The sequence below is a fragment of the Halictus rubicundus genome, chromosome 4 (genome assembly GCF_050948215.1).
Source record: "Halictus rubicundus isolate RS-2024b chromosome 4, iyHalRubi1_principal, whole genome shotgun sequence".
Lineage (NCBI taxonomy): Eukaryota > Metazoa > Arthropoda > Insecta > Hymenoptera > Halictidae > Halictus > Halictus rubicundus.
This window is the reverse complement of record NC_135152.1, coordinates 6,500,207-6,521,522: the sequence shown is the minus strand read 5'-3', so window position 1 is coordinate 6,521,522 and position 21,316 is coordinate 6,500,207. Positions and strand designations below refer to the sequence as shown.

Genomic DNA, 21,316 nt, shown 5'->3' with positions numbered 1-21,316 from the left:
TCGTCAAGCTGAAATGTACATGTATTGCGACATTCCATAGAATTCCACAGGACTGTTTAACACTTTCACCCGTAACTATGTTGCAGTGCGTTGCTAATTAAGTGATCTTTCACCTCTAACTATAAAAATACATTCTTCACAGTCCGTAACGCGTCGGACACCAAACCGGTAGTCATAAAAATAAAGAGCTGCATACCACGACCAATATGGCTGAACAAATGGAAAAATTCTGCTGTACACGTGTTCTTATGCGCTATAATGTGTTACACCATCTCAATTATGCGACAGCCAAAAGCACTATTTGTGTACGTAATGACTAGACTGCGGATTTGATGCGTTTATGACAAAAATGAGTAGGTGCAATTTAGAACAGTAACAACACTAGAAGAATTTGAAGATACCGTTATATTATTTTCAATCTATTAAACATAATCAAGAAGAAATTAAATTTTTATTTCACAGTCAGTTTGTTGCAGTTCAGATAGAAAGTTTTCATTTTGCATGAAGATCCGCAGTCTAGTAATGACTGAAAAATAAAATTAATTTTCCTCCTACTTGTAATTGTTTAATTATTTTTCACGATTTGATAGGCTTACACATGGTCACCAATGCTTTAACTCTGTTTTACAACTTTATTTCCCTGGAAAGTAACACCGTCTCATATCATTGTCCGATTTTCCACTAGGCCGGAATAGCCTCTGTAAGATTCAAAATGTTTATGTTCGCGCAGCACATTTCTCACAAAATTCTTTAAACTTCTACGTTCGATTTTCCCATTTATATCAATTTCTAGATTAACCCTTTTAGTGCCGGAGGCCGATATATCGGCCCGCACCTTGTAGCGCTTTACTATTCGCATTGCGAGAGAACTGTATCTCAAAATAAATTTATAATACGTTATAAGTGGTCCAATTTCATTACGAGAGAATTAAAATAAATAGTTTTTCGGTTTAACTTTCCCTTATATTCTATATGTTATATTACCTATAACAATTACTTGTTTCGGATGAGATAATCCGTCCGGCGCCTACCATGTACCTTGGAGTTATTCTTTATGTTTGTTGTGCAATATTATTTATTTTGTTGCAAAATATATTGGAAATGCAAAGTATATATTTTGTAATAAACGGTCTATATAAAGTTATGATGAAAAGATGACTTTTCGTATGTGCAATGACGTTTTGAAAGAGAGAACTTAATTTTTGTTTTCTTTATGATCACTTATACCTTTGTTATTTTCAATGAATATTGAAAAATTAGCGTCACTGTTTTAATGTCTATTTCGTCCTTAATACACTGCTTTTTTAATTATGTAAATATTATTAAATTAAATTAAATTTATTAAATAAATTACATTAAATAAATAATACTAGTAAAATCGTGAAATTTGGCCGGTTATCTTCGCATAGGCACCTCTTTTTCGCCCCGCACTAAAAGGGTTAAAAGATAACCTCGTACTCCTAGCCTCTCCTCTATGAAATAGAAAAGCAGCGCAATTTCTTGAGAGTTTCGAGCGATTCTGGAATCATGACGCCCGTTAAAGGGTATTTCTTCTCTCGGTCTGGCTCGCAGAATAATTGCGCGCGGCAGCCGGCCGTCGATATTGGTATTCCGGGTCCGTAAATAATTTTGAGTCGCGCGAGATCGTGGTCGCTCGTTATCTCTGCGTATTGGCGCGCGTCTAATGAATTACGGGCGCGGAGGTTGTCGCCCACCGGTGTGGGTCGCGCGCCGGGCATTTCGACGTGCCGGCCACGGCCACCGATCGGTTCGGCTCGGTTTCAGCTCGGTTTCGGCACCGGCTCAGCTCGGCTGCTCGCTCGAGGGAAATAATTCCGACGGATCGCGCGCTTTTATCGCGTCCATCGACCGGACGAATATTGGGAAATCGGAAGTGTAATTGCGGGAACCGGGATACGGAAGAATGCGGCAACCGGGACGAACGGTTGTAATGTAATTCTCTTATATTACGCTGACACGTGGGGATTCCCATCCTTTCGCCTAACCGTATAACCGCTTCACGCGGACCTCACATTTTCATAGCGAAATTGCGCCGGCGAAAAATTCGAATTCGAGCCGGGAATTTCCGCGCTGTTTCTGCTGGAAGAAAGAGGAAATTAATGTTCGGATAATGGAATAGTTCGTTACAGTGCTCGAGTCAATTTTTAGTGATTTGTACACAGGAAATCGAGATGCACACACGCATCGCTTTAGAAATAAAGGTTAACGCGTGGAATGCCACGTCACCCATATGTGGCTGACGGAATTATTTGTGCAGGTTTTAAAATGAATTTTTACGTTGATATATTCATTGTACTGAACTTGATTAGGATCTGTAACATGCAAGAAAGTTGGAGGATTACTCAGTATCATACGTTTAATTTTTTGCTATTTTTATTTCATTAAATAACTTGCTTTGATTTTATGGAATTTTTGGGGTTTTCTAGTTTGGCGTTCAAAGTGTTAAACTTCACCTTGGCAACCCAGAAATGTTTACCTTTTTAATATATAGTCCCATACATCTTGACGAGAAATTGCCAAAAATCGAAGTTTTAAGGCGAGGAAATTCTAGGTGGATTTTCGTTGGAAAGGTTCCAGCAGCCCCGAAAACACAGGTCCGCGATTTATACCGCTCTATTTGGGGGGTGAGTATGTTTAACTCGGTTAATAGTTAATCAACGCACGTATGGGCTTCACTAGGCGGAAGCGTGCCGAAGCAAAGTTTCCAGGATGGCTTGGACTCGCATGGTTCATTACTGGGCCGGAGGGTGGGACAAGAGGGGAGGGGGCAGGAATCGCTTTAATAACTTGGAAACTCTACTTACGAATTGCTGAAACGAGGCCGGATTACCAACAAACCGCAGAGATTTCCCATCGAAATTTCTTCCAGAGAAATCCCCGCGATCTTCCCACAGACCCCCCCCCCCCCACCCACGGATTCCAAGATCGGAAAAACTATCGAGAATTTTGAACTTTCCCGATCGAGACATTGCAGCTTTCTTATATTATTTTCTCCCTGTTACGGTTTTTATATTTTACATTACTTTATAAAAATAACGAGAACGTGTCGATCCAAATAGTCAGCCATTTTTAAATAATATATACCCAAAGAAATAGATTTGTTGAATAATTCCTCGTGGATGCATCTTTAGAATCTCAATAGTTATAATTTAACCCAGTGTTAAGGAATACTTGTGTTTTTCGTTTCCAAATTTGCAGTATTAAATGTTTGTGGCCTGTTTTCGTAAATCGGGATTGTTGATACATGTGGTGTGATCATCGATTTCGATCGAATTCACTCCAAATTTGAACACGATCTTCCTCTCGGAACGGATGGTGCTTTTTATTCAGAAATGTACAAATTCCATAAAAATTAACATTTTATTATATATTTTAAGCGATTCGCTGGTACATATTCTGCAGAAATTAAAAATATTTGGTTTCCTCTACAGCTCGAACTGTGGGACTGTAATCTACGCTATTATAAATCAACGAACAAGTTCTGTTCCATTTCGTTCGAATCTTTATTTAGATGTATAACTTTCTTAAGGAAACGTTGTCCGAGCCACAGTGATAACAACAACCTGTTCGTCCGTCTTACTCCAACTGTATGGAGTTCTCAAGAAAGTATGGATTCACAAAAGTATGGATTAGAATGGGACGGACAGCCATTGTCGATGCATCTTCTTCCGCAAAGCAGACCGAATAACGAGTAATGGACAGGCTCGATGAGAAAACCTTACGCTGGAATGCGAAGGAAACGTCTTCTGGTCCACGTTGTGATCGCAGTGATCGTAAGAAGCAGCCCGATCATGTTAGCCACGCCGGCTGAAAAGATCACATCCGCATGTCTAACGAGAGCTCGCCAACAAGTATGGAAGCAGGAGGATACGAAGACGATAGAGAGCTACAACTCCAACAACGTAGCTGTTACTCATAATATCAACCCTTTCGACAATGACATGGACCCATTGTATCACGTTTGCTCTATCCTACCATCGACTATTCACGTTGCGGAAGTTGTTCCTCTCCATCGTTCGCAATTTTGCCGACACTTCTGTCGTGTCGGGACGCTCACCTTACGACGGGTCTTTACACATTTTCTGACACAGTTTAACCCTCAACTCCATCTCGGCCTTGAGGACCGTCGGGATTTCGAGCCGGTGGATGTGCTGCGGGTGTCGCAGGTGTCTGATGATCACTCTCAAAGCCAGCTCCTCCAGCGTGTAGATCGGCACCTCGATGAACACGAGAGTCCTGGCGGGCTTATTCGACTTCCTGTACGCCTCCGGGAAAAACACGTCCTTCTGCTTCACCACGTACCTGAAAATCCCCATCAATCCTACGATCGCATCGTCCACGCCAGAGACCGAATCCGGCCCGATCATCGAAACTCATTCGGTTAGCCGTTAAACATTAACTTCAACCATTCTCGTTGCCTCGGACGCTACGCACGGAGATAAGACGGCAAAACGATTCGTTTCACACGCTACGCTTCCGAAATAAACCACGAAGACGTTGTAGAAGGAACGTTAAACTAGATACCGAAGATGCGGTGCAAAAATAAATGGTGGACTGAACGCGCTGACACCGTCAAGACCAATGACGCCACCCTGGCGTCAAAAGCAGCAGCGAGTTCGACTGACTTTAACCAGTTTTTCTGCCTCAATCGTGACAGCTGTGCGAACGATTCTAACGCGCAACGACTCTACAGTAAAGAGCAAAACTGAACACACATACGACATTTTAACAAAAATAATTTTTTATTCAATATTTGTATGTAGAATACAAAGGAAACAAAATACTTGGTATTATCGACAATCTTTTGGCTTTTCAAAACAAACTTAACATTTGTGATATTATTATTATATATATATTATTATATTTTTATTATTATATATTTATTATTATATATAACTGTAAACACAGATTTTGTAAAGAACTTGTTAGTCCATCACGATCAATGCCACGACCAGGAGTGCAGTAGTTATTAGTTTATCGTTGTTCATGCGTCAACACGCATCAATATAACATCATGAAGCCATTATTTAAAGATATGAAGAATAATATAACTTTCCAATTAAAATCGGATTTATCAACGCGAGTAATTGCTAGAAAATTTGTCGTCTGTCAGGGAGTTGTGCATAAGATACGGAAAAAATACTGTAGTAAAGTCCTTGCATCTTTTGGAGGACGTCCAAAATTATTATCTTGTCAGGAGAAGAGAAGATTGACGAGATACATTACCTCAGAAATTACAACGACGGCAGCAATGGCTGCAAGTTATTCGAAAGCGATGTTGGAAAGGAAATTAGTAGGTGGACGGCTCGAAGGGCATTAACAGAAGCCAATTTTAGGCCAATTTAGCAATTGAGAAGAAATTAAAACCTGCTCTATCAAAAAAGAATATCAAGGCCCGTCTGAATTTTGCAAGAAAATATTTAAGCTGGAATGTAGAGCAATGGAAAAAAGTAATTTTTTCCGACGAATCTAAAATCAATCGAATTTCATCGGATGGACGTTCTTGGTGTTGGAAGAAGCAAGGCGAACCTCTTTTACAGCGTCATGTGAAGCAAACAATAAAATTTGGTGGTGGTTCACTTATGGTGTGGGGGTGAATTACGGCGTACGGTGTAGGTTCACTACATCGAATAGAAGGTACGGTGAACCAGTATACGTATAAGGATATTTTAGAAAAAAATTTACTGGAAACAATTGAAAATATGCCGGTACCAGAGTGTGATGTATTCCAACATGAAAACGCTCCTGGGCATTGTGCGACGAGCGTAAAGAATTGGCTGCAAACTCAACCATTTCAAACTATGGAATAGCCTGCTCAAAGTCCAGACATAAACCCGATTGAAAATGTCTGGGCATATTTAAAAATGAAGTTACGGAATAAATATAGTGTTCCCCCAACAACGACAACTGATTTGTGGCAAAGAGTGCAGGAACAGTGGTATTCTATTACACCAGAATATTGCGAAAATGTAGTATTAAGTATGCCTAAACGTATTCAGGCAATTATCAAGGTTAAAGGTTCATGGACGAAATATTAAGTGTACGCAAATCTGAAATGTTTACTCAAAGTTAGTTGCGGTGCAAAACCGATTGCACGAAAAAAAATTGTATGAAGCGAAATAATAATAATATCACAAATGTTAAGTTTGTCTTGAAAAGCCAAAAGATTGTAGATAATACTAAGTATTCTGTTTCTTTTGTATTCTACATGCAAATATTGAATAAACAATTATTTTTGTTAAAATGTCGTATGTGTGTTCAGTTTTTTTTGCTCCTTACTGTACAGACTCTCCCAGATACAAGGGTGCATCTTTCTATTAAACATTGTGGATATTTCAACGATGTTTAACGAGAGGGAAGAACCCTTTCTTGGAATGGTCTGATAAGAGGATCGACGTTGCTCTCGAAAAATTAGGTCCAGGATTGTGTAGGAGGGATTGAACGAGTAACAGGTGTTGTAAGACCAGTCCCGAAGCCTACCTGTCGCCGTTCTCCTCGTCAACGAAGATCCACGGATGGGTGACGAAGGTGTCCATATCCACGCTCTCGCCGACCGGCAGCGTGCCGAAGCTGAGCGCCTGGCCCCGGTAATCGATCCAATACAACTCCACGTTGCGATTGGTCCTGTTGCGGAACCTAACGAAGGACTTCTCGTTGTTGTTCAGCGAACGGAGATGCTGAACCCTACCCTCCTGCCGATTCAGCAACATTTTCGGCACCTCGCGACACCACTGCCGTCGTTCCTGCGAGTTCCGTATCCCACGTTGCAGCGTCAGTCGATTCCACATGAGTTCTAGCCACATCGGTTTGCGATCATCATCGTCGTCCATTCCTAGCACAGCCTATTCTGTCTCGAATCTGATTGATCGAACCCACCCTCTCTCCTCTCCGCGCCTAGCCTCTTCGCTTCGACTGTCCTCGCCACCAATCTTGCCAAGGTTTCGCGACGACTGAAAGCAAAAAGAAAGCAACGGGTCTCGGATTAGTCGAGGCTGGTCACTAGGGTGGTCCGTAAAACTCTGTAGGGGTCTTTTTCGAGATTTCACTTTTGGTCCTACCCTCCTAAACTCCGAAACTCGGCGAGAGAATTATGCACGCATCATTTTCTCGCCAAGTCTCACAATTTATGGGGGTGAGATCAGAAAAATATCTAAAGTCGAAAAATAAGGGCCACCCTACTGGTCGTTCGCGATTAGGCTACCCAGAAGGTAGCTGTACCGACTGTCGCGACAGATTTTCTGATTCGATTTGGACTTCTTGGACTCGATTGGTTGCGACACAGCGAGTTGCAAACGAGTGTTGGACAAGACTCCTCGATGTCCAAGGAGCCCCGAGCTATTCGCAGTAGATAGGATTCGAAATGGATAGAGTTCTCGAACAGTCTGGTAACAACTAAAATACAACCTGCGATCGGACAACCGCGGAGGACACGACTGATTCGATATTGGGAAGAGAATAAGTGTATTCGGCGGTTTACAGGGAATAAAACGTTTATGCGAAAAACGTTCGACCTCGCGAGATCGTAAAGGAGTTCAGCGATTCGTAGAATCACTGAGGATATTTCGGGACCGTATAGAAATCATGGAGTACACGATAATTGTCGTAAAGTTGTCGAAGACATGAGTTTCCGCCGAGCGAGACAAGTTCAAGGACCTCCGGATGGCTGATAATTCATTTAAACAATATCTGGCATTAGCTCGACGCGGGCCGAGTTTATCTAGGCGAAGGGGATCAATCACGGGATAGTAATCAAATAGCTGTACGTTGCCTGGCGGTCTCGTTCGTCACTGCGAGACGTCGCGAGAAATGGATACGGATCTGCATTACCAGGCTATAAATATACACGGTAGCCTGGGCCATGCGGCGACGATCCTTCGTGACGTTCGTCATTTATATTATAATAATTTCGACTGTCCCCGAGCGACAGGTCTAAGTGCCGTCTCTCGTATTCCTGCGCCTTTATTAGACCACGACGCTCTCGCTCGAATCGAGATCCGAATTAACAAACTTTCAAATTGCTTTATCTCGCGTCCAATTATAGAAGATGTCGACGAGATGACGAAACCATACTTTTAACGTGCTTCCCCTTCGAAATAAACCGGAGAGACGTCGAAGAGGAAGCACCGAACAAGATACCAAACATTTAGCGTGAAAATAAATGGTGGTCGTGAACGTTTCGACACCGTCACGACCGTTGACGCCACCCTGGCGTCGTTCGATTTACCTCTTACTTCTAGGGTATTGAACGTTGAATATTTCATACATTAGCATAACATGTATGAGACATATTTTAATTTCTAACCCTTTGCACTCGGCGCCATTCTAATTCTAAAACTAAATTTTTCTTCAATCTTAGAATATTTTCATTTTATTCGTACGAATCTGATCCGATTTCCACATATAATATTAAAATGTTTAATGATCTATTTGGTAATTTCTTTGAAATAATGCCACAACAATTTTTAGTGGCGCTTCGGAGTCACCGCTCGAGCGCAAAGGGTTAAATTTATCCGTTCATGACAAAAATATGAGTAAGGGAAATTTAAAACAGTAGAAACATTAAAATTATTTTAATACGTCGATATATTATTTCCAACTTGATCAACATATTCAAGAAGGAACGTCTATCCGGCTCCTGTCTCTCGCAATCAATGCAAAATAAAAGCTGTCTGTCTCGATTGGAGCGAACTGAAGCAAAATAAGAATTATCATAAATGCATAAAGATCGTCAGTCTAATGATCAATCTATTCACCGAAGCACGCATTCTTTCTGCTTTCCGGAAAGAAGCGGTTATTGGACGTGGACCAAGATCGACAAGTTTCCAGATTCGCGCGCAAGAAAATGTTTGTGTACGGGCTCAGAATCGCCGATGAACTGTTTTTAAGGTCAGCCAATAGCTGAAGAGAAAAGTTTCGCGGATATCCTGACCCCGTCTCTGCGGCATTGTGTGAAATCGTTCCCGTGCCGTCCACACGGGCCAGAGAATGTTCTCCGGCACTCTCATCGGCTTATAAAACTGCGAAACAATGGCGGGCAACGCCGAAACTCCATTACGGCTTTTCCCCGGAAAAGTGGAACTCCGAAAAGAGGGAATCGGGCTCCGGCGCGGGCGACCACCAGATTTTTGTTTAATAACACGCGAGCACGCCACTGGCTGATCGATTTTCCGCCTGTGCGCATCGCTACTGCTCCGTTTAGCGGGAAAAATTGAAAACCTCGTACCCCACCCCTCCACGTCTTTCAGCAACCTCTTGCTCTTTCAACGCTTCCGCCTTTTGTATTGTTCCGGATAGATTAATTTGCGGCTGCTTCAAGAACATTCGCCTTCCGAAAGAGCCGCACCGCGTTTTCCAGGAAAAAGAAATCTTTAAATTGTACGTTGCCTGAACCATCTTCCCTGTAAATTGCACTGTCAGTTATCAGGAATTCTTTTTTATATTTAGTCGAATATTTTCGTTGAGAGAGTTCGATAGAAAACAATTTATTTCGTACGCTTCTCTTTCGAAGTGAACCACGAAGACGTTGCAGAAGAATCGTTAAGAAATACATCGAGAATGTAGCGTGAAAATAAATGGTGGACGTGAACGCGTTGACACCGTCACGACCGATGACGCCACCCTGACGTCAATCGATTTACCTCGTACTTCGTGGATATTCGAAGTTCCATTTCGTTACGCGTGTAACGGAAATGATATTTTACATTGTAACAAAGTACGAGGATAAATATACAGGATGAGTCACCTAACGTTTGCACCTCAAATATCTTTGTTGTTTCTAAAGATACGTAAAAAGAATTTGGTTTTTATGTCATTTTTTAGAGAGAGGTGACCTTCACTTTTTTAAATGGAACCACTCTTTTTTAAACACCTACAATGATAGTCCCTTTCATTAGGAATTCAGTGACAATAATTATTCCAAGGTCATTCAAGGTCACAGACAGAGAAAACGTATAAGATTTAGAATGCGAAAACAGAATACGTTTATCACGGTTGAGACTTGTAGTAAATAGTAAACATAGTGTGGTCGTAGTTAAAGTAAACATGCTAAGGTCCTTCAATGTTATTGTTATACAGCATTCTTATTTACTATTAGTATGTTTCCAAATGCGATTCCGTCTTATTCAATGACTGAAAAGTGTGATATGATCACGATTTACTGTGAATGTAGACAAAATGCAGTGCAGGCCCGATTACTTTATGAAGGAAGGTGCCCCGAGCGAAACACTCCTTCTAGACAGACTTTCATTAACCCTTTGCACTCGAGTGGTGACTCTGAATCACCACTAGAAATTGTTGTGGTATTATTTCAAAGAAATTACAAAAAATATTACAAAATATTTTTTACATTACAAAATTTGAATTTAATAGATTACTAAACATTTAAATATTATGCGTAGAAATCAGATCAGTTTCGTATGAATAAAATGAAAATATTGTAAGACGGAAGAAAAATTTAGTTTTAGATTGAAACTAGCGCCGAGTGCAAAGGGTTAATACGTACAGGTTGTTTCGAAGTACTGGAAGTGTACATGCAAGACAGCACAAACGGAAGAATCCCACGACTAATGAAGACAATGAAATTAATATTTTAGCTGTCGATCCTCACGCGAGTACGAGAAAAATTTCCCGGAAAGCAGGCATAAGTCAAAGTAGCGTAATACGAATTCTGGCCCGACATAAATTTCATCCGTTCCACATATCGCTCCATCAAGAATTGCGCGGGAATGATTTTCAAAATAGAATTAACTTTTGTGAATGGGGATTGCTTCAAAATCATTCATTTTTTTTCTAATGTCTTGTTTACGGACGAAGCAACATTCACTAATCATGGCCCTAATCATGACACATTTATAAAATACAGGTATTCTGCTTCCATATTTTAGTTTCATACGTTTTTTCTGTCCTTGACCTTGAATGACCTTGGAATAATATAGTCACTGCATTCCTAATGAAAGGGACTATCATTGTAGGTGTTTAAGAAAGGGTGGTTCCATTTAAAAAGGTCAAGGTGACCTTGATATCTCTAAAAAATGACATAAAAACAACATTTTTTTATGGCATCGTATCAGACCCATTGTACCATTCAACTTTGACCTTACCATATTTTACGTATCTTTAGAAACAACAAAGATATTTGAGGTGCAAACGTTAGGTGACTCACCCTGTATAAGCTTGATCATTTTTCTTCAATCTTTTAGGATTTTAATTGTCCGAAGAATCGTTGTTTGAATCGAACGGAAATTCTTTGTTGAGCAAATACATAAAACTCCTGTATGTTTGAAGAGCAATGTGTTCAAAATGGTGGAATTTCATGTCCTAGCAGGTTCGTTGAAAGTTACTTTGGTCGCCTATCGATATGGCAGCGAATGGAATCGATTGGCGGCGGCCCGGCCCGAATTAGCGATGGCAAGGGAAGGCAAGATTTACGGGACAGCGGCCGGCCGACTCGCAATAAGAAGTTATTCCGTATATCTCTCGCGATTTATTCGCGACGCGAGCCTCCTCCGCGTGGAATTCAAACTTTTCCGGCCGCCGCGGCGTCGCTCGAACCGGAAGATTAGTAGCGCCGCGCGTCGCGCGGATTATGACGGCAGTAAACGGTCTCTTCCCGTTCTCTTTCGTTTCTGAACTTACGCCCGTGAATTTCAATTGGCCCGGAGTCCTGGTGACACTGCCACCGAAATCATGCTCGGAATATTCGCCGACCTCGCGGCCGTGTCGCCTGATCAAACGGAACGATTTTACACACCGACCTGCACCAGAGCAAAAATAAGGAGACCTCGGCGATTTTTTTCCTGGAAAACTAAGAGGTGGATTTTTCTTTAACTTTCAGCACAATTTTTTCATCGAAAAATCCGTGGTCGTAATATGTATAAATATTTACGTAGAGCCTGGTCCGAGTAAGAAGCAAACAGAGTAAAAATAAGGTGAAGTTTGCTATTCTTTTTTCAAACAAACTATGAAGCGGATCGTTTTGAAACTTGCAGGATAATTTGTGTCACATGCGAAGAGTATGCACTAATTTTTTCATTAACAAATCTACAGTAGATATATTGCGTGCGGGCATTTATGTAGCGCCTGGTCAAAGTAAAAAGCAAACACAGAGTAAAAATGAGGTATATGCTGGAATTTTTTTTAAGAAACTACAGAGCGGTTCTTTTTGAAACTTTCAGGATAATTTTCCTCAAGTTCGAGGAGCATGTAGCTACTTTTTTCATTGAAAATCATATTGAAAAAATTGAATGGTTTTCCACATCCTTACGGTTGTCGCGTGTTATTCTTTATCGCAAACAGAAGCAATTTAGAGGACAGGAAAGAAGTATTTTTCTTTTCTCTCATTGTTCGAACCCGTGAAAACTCTACTGGGAAGAATATATTCGAGTTCCCGTGCTTGTTTTACGAAAAATTCTGCCGGCCACCGCGAGAAATGACGGCGCAATTCGCGTCCGAATTTGAATATGGACGCGGTATATCACCGGACTGCGGTATCTTTTCGAGTTCCTTTGCGCTATCCTGATAAATGCGCCGGGAATAAACGCGTCCACGGAAAGAGATAAATATTGTGATACTGTCGGACGATTTTTAAGGAAGTTTTCTCTCCTTGGTCTTTGCCTGGAACTTTTTCCCCGGTCTCCGCCGGAAACTTTTCCGTTTACTTAAATGCCGGGGCATCGGTTTTCTTGGGTTTCATGTTTCTTTGATTTCTGTCGCGGTTGCGTCCACATTAGTCCTACGTTTATTTTGAATTCCCGATGGTGCAGCGTCACTTTTTAAGCTATTCGTTTGTTTCAGCCAAGGTTTGCTCGAACGTCAAAAACCTTGAAAAATTAGATCAGTCGACCTGCTTGCTGTTCAAGTTTCCCCGAAGCTACAGATAGTAGTGAGAATCGGATTCACCGCTACGGTTCGTTGTTTGCATCCTAATTATTTTTGGACGGGCACAGTAGATGCAATTTTTGAGTAAACGTCATTTCGACTGCGTGTTCGTTGCAAATGGAAATATGTAATTGGTAGCTTTCGGGGAATCTATTTCGTATGGAACGAAGAACACGAGGAAACTAGTAATTTGGACTCGGTGCAAGCACATCATCGGATTCTCTAAACGAAAGCTGACGGTAGCTCGAGAGACAAGAGTTTCGCGCGAATTTAGATTTCCCTCGTATGGGGCTGACACGCGGCATTATAATTTAGATAATCGGGAAGCAAAGTCCTGCACATGACAAGGATACAGATGAAGAGCTCGGTTCAAACGCAGCTCGACGAGAACAACGCTCGCTAATTCGGATAATTGACAGAGAAGAGTTTTATTAATTTACCAGAACAATTTAACTTTGTTGAATGCTGAACAAATTAATTCTATCGATTTGAATATTAGCGGAATGGCAACCAACGTGAACGCGAGCAAACAAAATTATTCACCGGCTCGTTTGTGCGAACTGCAGCCGTTCATAACTTTGTTTCCCGTGTTTGCTAGTTTTTTAAAAATAATTCTTTATGTTAGACAGTAAAAAATAACTGCAAACATCCACCAATTTGTCGATTTTTGTAATTTTTCTGAATTTTGTTAGATTCAGATGTAAGAATTCAGAATATTTATTTCTACCACTTATTTTTAAACCAAAAAATTAGTACACTCTCCTGGGGAATGAAAGACCTTATCATAAAAGTTTCGAAAAGAATTGCTTCGTAGTTTCTTAACAATTTCCCTACTCTTAATAGATCTTCACTGACAATATTATGTCACAAAGAAGGATTGTAGGGCCTCTAGAAAAATTGTAAGACCTATAGAAAAATTGTAGCGTATGTACACAAATTCTAGAGTCTCTTCGAAAACTGTGGGTCCTCCAGAAAAATTCTAGAGTCTCTTCAAAAACTGTGGAGCTTCTAGAAAAATTGTAGAGCCACTAAATAAATTGAGGAGCTTCTAGAAAAATCGTACAGCCATTAAAACGACTAAGGAGCTTCTAGACAAATTGTAAAACATAAAAAGATTTTAGGTCCTCTAGAAAAATTCTAGTCTCTTCGAAAACAGTGGGACCTCTAGAAAAATCGTACAGCCACTAAAACGACTGAGGAGCTTCTAGAAAAATTGTAAAACATATAAAAAGATTTTAGGTCTTCTCGAAAAATTCTAGAGTCTCTTCGAAAACAGTGGGACCTCTAGAAAAATCGGGGGACCATTAAAGAAAATTGTAGTGTACGAAAAGATTTTTGTGAAAATTATTGGATGAGCTCTGATAGCTAATGTCTTTAAAAAATCGCAATAATCGCCTTGTTTTTAGCGCGCCGAATAGGATTAGCCCGTTAAATTGGAATACGAGCTCGAGGAACGGGCGATGAAGACGGTATCCGACGGTTCCGAGTCTCGAGCAAGTGAAATAATTACAGTGAGCCGAGCCGGGCCGTGCCGACGTTGTAATTTCCCTGGTAATTTGCAAGCAACTCCGCGAAATGGCCGTCAGCAGTAAAGGAGGGATCCCTTGGAAATTGGAAATAACGAGACGCCGAACTTCGCTGGCCAATCTTTATCACCCGCGGTCCGTATTCACCGGAAGTTGCCAAGTGGACGAGCCTAGAAATACACCCGGATACTATAGTCGGCCCGTGGGAAGTCGCGGAAAGTTCAGGTGAGGCGAGGTGAAGAGTTCTATTGTTCGAGAATACGATTTATCTTTGATACCTCCGCCGCAAACGCTTCATCCCCCCCCCCCTCTTTCAGGATCAAGATCGTTTTATGAAGATCAATGGCCACAGAACTGGGCTCTTGAGTCCCTCGATAACGATGCAAGTGCAGTTCGTGGGTAAAAGCAACAAGGAGGTCGTTTATTTCTCTTATTAATGATCCTGAAAATGGTTTAGATACTTTAACGAACTATGTGGATTTTGCTCGCGTATTTTGCTCATTGTAGTTCGCGTTGCTGTCTAATATTCATAACGAACGATTTTCCTGGAAGCTCCTCCATTTTTTTAGTGGCTCTACAATTTTTCTAGAGGCCCCACAAATTTTGAACACAATTTCTAGAATTTCTGTAGAGGCGCTACAATCTTTTCATATGCTTTACGGTTTTTTTATGAGCTCCTCAATTTTTCTGGAGGTCCCACAAATTTTTAGCAGACTCTAGAATTTCTGTAGAGGCCCCACAATCTTTTCATATGCTTTACGATTTTTTAGAAGCTCTCCTTCTTCTAGTACCCTCCTTTCTCTTGTAGATCAGGCTACATTCAGAGTGTCTCGATCTAATTAATTGACCCAATTATGTCCCGAACTGTTCACCATTCTATAGAAAATTTTCCGATCGACGAATCTCTCAAGACTATTAATGTACTTTCTAGGTATCCTTCGCTATTCGGACAGTTCTTTCCGGCAATTAATCAACGAATTTTGCAGTTCGAAGACAATCGCGGAGACACCGGATAGCCGTTTTCTTGTTTATTTATATAAAAAAGACGTTTGATGGATAACCTGTCGCGAAGTAGGGGGACACTGTACGTTCCACAGATTGCGGGGAAGACGGAGTATCACACGATGGAGAAAGAACTAAGCCAGCCGTTTAATCTTGGCTGACAAGCTCGGCTCGATCAATCGGTCCGCCTTAATTGAACTTTCTTCGCGCGACCGATTTATTAACGACGCTTTACATAAATTAAAGAGCCGGGTCGCGGCTATTCTTCACCGGAAGCGGTGGACCCGAGCCTGCACGAGGAGGACAGATGATTAATTTCTTCTGGGAACGTAAAATTTCCAGGAAGGACGCAAGCAAAACCGTACAAATTATTAAACAGTTGATGCTAAATTCTCCGGCTCTGTCGTTCTGGGTATCAAAATAACAGCTCTAGTTGACAACACCAATAGCTCATTTTTAAGCATTACATTAATCACCGAGTAGCTAGAGTCTCTAGAAAAATTGTGGGGCCTCTAGAAACATTGTAGAGCCTCTAAAAAATTGTATAGCCACTGAAACAGTTGAAGAGCTTCCAGAAAAATTGTAGAGCCGCTAAAGCAAGTGAGGACCTTCTAGAAAAATTGTGGGGCCTCTAGAAAAATTGTGGGGCCTCTAGAAACATTGTAGGGCCTCTAAAAAATTATACAGCCACTGAAACAGTTGAAGAGCTTCCAGAAAAATTGTAGAGCCGCTAAAACAAGCGAGGACCTTCTAGAAAAATTGTGGGGCCTCTAGAAAAATTGTGGGGCCTCTAGAAACATTGTAGGGCCTCTAAAAAATTGTACAGCCACTGAAACAGTGAAAGAGCTTCCAGAAAAATTGTAGAGCCACTAAAACGAGCGAGGACCTTCTAGAAAAATTGTGGGGCCTCTAGAAACATTGTAGAGCCTCTAAACAATTGTACAGCCACTGAAACAGTGAAAGAGCTGCCAGAAAAATTGTAGAGCCACTAAAACAAGCGAGGACCTTCTAGAAAAATTATGGGGCCTCTAGAAACATTGTAGAGCCTCTAAAAAATTGTACAGCCACTGAAACAGTGGAAGAGCTTCCAGAAAAATTGTAGAACCACTAAAACGAGCGAGGACCTTCTAGGAAAATTGTGGGGCCTCTAGAAACATTGTAGAGCCTCTAAAAAATTGTACAGCCACTGAAACAGTTGAAGAGCTTGCAGAAAAATTGTAGAACCACTAAAACGAGCGAGGACCTTCTAGGAAAATTGTGGGGCCTCTAGAAACATTGTAGAGCCTCTAAAAAATTGTACAGCCATTGAAACAGTTGAAGAGCTTGCAGAAAAATTGTAAAGCCACTAAAACAAGTGAGGACCTCCTAGAAAAATTGTGGAGTCTCTAAAATTGAGGAGCTCCCAGAAATTTTGTAAAGACATTAAAAATAACTGCGTCTAGAAAAATCGCAGAGCTCCTAGAAAAATTCTGGGGCCCATAGGAGAATTGTGGGTCTGTCATTGCGTCTTTGTCGGCCTTGTAGATAAAAACCCAAATTCGTGAGGCTGATCGAGTTCCTCGAAACGTCAACGAAACAAGTGTACTAAAGTTGATCGCAGTTTTATCATCTGTCGGGCCAGCACGCCTAGAGTATTCCTCGGAAGTATACGAGAACCGGAAGCTCGTCCCGCGGCATTTTCCTTCATCTTTTCTTTTCCCGCGGAGCCTCTTATTTATCGCTCGGCGGCGGGCACAGGCGGAAACGTTTGTCGTGCGTTCCCCTCTTGTCGCGCGGGGGCGAGAGAAAAGCACTTCCCGGAAACGTAATAAAGTACCTGCGCATCTGTTACACGCGGTGGCTCGCTCGCTGCCCGCAATTTCTCGTCGCGCCGCGGCTCCAGCGACTCCGGAACGGCTCCAGAGCGGAGGGGCCTAAGCAAACACTCGGCGACCCTTGCAGATTGCTTACCGGCGAGTTGCATCGTCTTGCCTCGGACGTTTTGCGTGCCCGCCCGCCGGCAAATTAAGGCCCGCTGTGTTTGCCAACCCTTCTTCCCTTGCACACCATCCCGCGTTACTCCCACGCATCGAGCTTTGATCACCTCCTGCGTCCGAGATGAATCATTACGTTCTATCTATCCGGAGGAACACGGTTCCTCAACAGTTTTTGCTATCGAGGCTCTCGGCCGCGTCCTCTCGAGATTGCATTCCAGATGCGTCGAACTTCGTTGCAAATAGCAACTTTAAGAACGATGCCAACGTCAAAACGGCGATTAACTCATTTCTTGTGAATATAGATACTTGAAAAATTGGCAGAAAACGCTGCAAGTGATGGGTAAAGCTCCGAAATTTGGTAAATAGACTCATTTTGCATTTAATACATGTTTCTCAAAAGGGTTTTAGGCAACTCGAAGAAAAAATTCTATTATACTAATATCATTTCCTACGTTACCGACATCGATGAACCTATTTACAGATCAATCGGATTTAACCGGTTTTCGGAACTATCGCCGAAATCCGAGGGTTAATGCCGATAACGTAATTTTTGTTGTCGGAGCTGCGTGTGCACGGAGCAACAAGATAGTGATTTACGCAGAACGTTTTAGCTACCCATCGTTTACGGCGTCTAGAGTTAGAACGTCGAAACGTTTTCGGGTCGCCCCTTTGACTGGGCGGCTTCAAAACAGAAGTAATTAAACGGAAAGACCGAGATGAACATAATAACTGTATACCATGAGAGCGACGTGCCCTGTGCGCGTCGTCGCGTCGTATTAAGAGGGGAAATATGTGTACAGCACACGTGTCACGTCGCCGGGCGGGCGCGCGCCCGGGCAAATTGCGCGAGTGCGACGGCAAAAAAACTGTTCGACGGAACGCCATTTGCCGAAAACGTAATGAAAAATACAGTTTCAAAAAGGGCGGAAAGCTCGTTCAACTTGGCGCACGCGCGGGGGCCACGTCGCCGCGTTCTCGCTCGAAAAGCGGCAAACGGAAAAATGCCACAGAACGCGGGTCCGAGGCCACTCGTCGCCGGTGCTCGTTCGAAATTAAAACTCGAGTGGCGTCGCCGCCGAAAACGTAATAAAAACAAAAAGCCCGGAAACGAAACGGCCGGGACGGCGCGCGGTGGGGATGGAAAAATCGCGCACGCGAAAAGACGGACAATGTCGAAATGAAAAATATTAATTACGAAATTCGATACCGCTGTATCTCCGGCAACGAAACGACGAGCGTTGCTGCAAGCATTGCCGAGCACTCTGTGCTCTGTTGGCTCTCTTTTTTTTTTCATTTCATTTTTGTTGATGCCGCACGAACGCGATTTTACGGTGGAAAACGTTCGGCCGGTGACCAGCAACGATCCACTTTTCCACTCGAAAAGTTACGCGGCTTTCGAAGGCATGGCGAAATCGAGCTCTCTTTCTCTTTCTCTGTGTGTGTGTTTTGGTCTACTTGAAACATGCCGAATGAAAAATTTCCGGAATGAATTCCGAACGACGGGACAATGCGACGCGTTTGCTGTTTCGCGGGTGCTTCTTTCCCTGAAACAAAGGAAAACTCGCTCGACACATTTTCGACATTCATTCCAATTTGTAATATGCAAGTTCATAAAATTGTTTAAAAAAGCAGGAAATTTCAACCTGGCTTTCTATATCTTGCGATTGATGAAGACAATTTCTATTTTCGCGGTCCAGTAATTTATTTACTGACTACTGAGTATCATCCTTTCTAGTTCTTTCACTTCCTAATGAAATTCTGTTCGCACGAGCGGTATCGTGTTAAAAGCAATGATCTATCGTACTGGGAAACGAACGATGCGTTCGTTCTTTTATAATCTACTTGAACGATGAAGCAAGCAGAAATAGTCGGCACCGGACAGTCCCGTCGCCCGCAGGCAGAACTTCGAAGCCGGTGTTCCCGAAGCGAAAACTTCTACGCAAATAAATTTTACTTCGTCGTTGTCGCTTTGTTTTTTTGCGCCCGGAATCATCGCCCTTTCATAAGTCCCTTTCAGCGGTTCAAAAGTTTTCGTCCGGTTGGCAACTTCTTGAATTTATAAGTATTCTAAGAACCTCTGTCCCGAAGAGCAGAGGAATTTCAATGCTTCTTGTTAGAGGAAACGTTCAAAACGCTTCATTAACTATAAAGTAGTCGTTTGATCTGCTTTGGAAGTTCTGGGCGGCAGATGAATTTCAAATTGGAGTTAAACCGATCGACGAGGCGAGACGAGATAACTCTCGTCGCTGGTGCAAAAATATAATGGAATTATATTTTCCAATAACGTCCTTCGCTTTTCTGTTCCGTTACGAAAAGATTCTTGATCTGAATTACTGTTTTCGATATAGTAACGAATTATTTATAATAAGGTGCAGCGGAGTAAATCCGTACACGGGGCAAATCCTCACTAGGCCCTTATTTATTCGAATATACGTTGCATTGTACCAACTGTAAGGTAGAAATCACAATTGCATGAACTGGGTTTGTGGAAACTGCAACAAGGGATAAAAAAAGAAACAATATGAATGTGAGAGATGTCTTGACGATGATTGAATAAAAATTTGAATTTTTATTTTTATGTTATTTTATTACTAATAATAATTCCGCTTTTGCCCCATAATATAAAGAAATAAGATTCAATCATTTTTAAACAGGTACATAGGTGCAGTTTTGCCCCAGTTCCGGGGAAGTCCGCCCTAGCAGCACTGTTTTTAATTTATTAAGAAAATCATAAGTTTCAGAAGATACTTTTAATCCAAATTAATGCAACTTAAAGAATAAACCATTCGCTAAATAAAAACACTAAGATTATTAGGTTCTAGTGGAATAGATAGAAAATACATCAGTTTAAAGTAAACTTTACAATTTCTGAGTCGGTTTTACCCCACTCCACCTTACAATTTTTCCCACTGGCTACCGAAGAGATTTGAATCGTTGAAATCCCGGTTTCTAGATATTTCAATGCTTTCAATTTCAATCCAACGTACTAAAAAATTGCAGAACAAATAAAACTTTGTAAAGGGGAGGTAAAGGATGCTCGGACACAACGGTCTAAGCATTCTTGCTCTTAATTATCTTGTCGTTCGCCGAGAAGAACGTATTATCCGGGTCGTTCGTGATCCATTATATTTTATAATAGCCCTTCGCTTAATCGCGCTTCACTCCAACAAGAGAGGTGAACTAATTTGACTGAAAAGTGTGCTTCACCTACTTCTTTGATTGTATCATCGATGGGTGTTCTTAATTATGTTTCACCAGAACACAAAGGTCAAAACAGACGTTCCCATGGACCGAAATATCCTGGATCACGGGTAGATCGCAAGACAGATCGCTTAGGGATCGATTTCGCCGGGCGCGCTCGGCGCAGACGTGTCTGCAATTGTAGAAATTACTCGCCTAACGGGTTAAAGACTTTGATCGGACACGCGGCTGATCGGGTGCGGGGGAGAATGATTAACACTGGCCCGGCGTGTTTCTATTTGTTCGATCCCCGATGATCTATGCCAGCGATTACAGCCGGTGATTCCGAGCACGTAGCCGCCTCGCGCTTTGTGGCCAGCCGGAGGTTGGCAAACAAACGAAAACGCCCATTGTATATCGATTGCGTTCGCGCCCGATCGCGGGAACAATGGAGATAATTGAGCGTACGAATTACGATAGCGGGAAATACAGGGCGTACCGTAGGCGTGGATTCCATCGGGCATCGGCAATTAGGTCTAATGACAGCGAGACAAGAACCGGGCTTCAGTGTTTGTGGAACAAGGACCGTCGACACACTTTGACGGGACGTTGACGAAACTCGAGGATTCCGCGATTCTCAAAGCAAAAATTAACAGCAGACAAGCCGTGAACTTAGAATCACCCGTTTCCCTCGGGAAAGGAATATTTGATGACATTCGATGCGACTTTTTATTA

General features: G+C 42.0%; 1 protein-coding gene across 3 annotated transcripts in view; it reads right to left on the bottom strand.

Moving 5' to 3' along the window:
* Positions 1–3,362: 3,362 nt before the first annotated feature.
* Positions 3,363–21,316, bottom strand: part of LOC143353274 (von Hippel-Lindau tumor suppressor homolog) — a 113,326-nt gene continuing 95,372 nt past the window's right edge. For all 3 annotated transcript variants that reach the window (XM_076786464.1, XM_076786465.1, XM_076786466.1), the window contains 3 exons: positions 6,502–6,971; positions 4,084–4,323; positions 3,363–3,828 (listed from right to left, as the gene is read on the bottom strand). In XM_076786464.1, the coding sequence (XP_076642579.1) occupies positions 3,816–3,828; positions 4,084–4,323; positions 6,502–6,851 (603 nt within the window). In that variant the 5' untranslated portion in view covers positions 6,852–6,971 and the 3' untranslated portion in view covers positions 3,363–3,815. The remainder of the gene's footprint in view (positions 3,829–4,083; positions 4,324–6,501; positions 6,972–21,316) is intronic.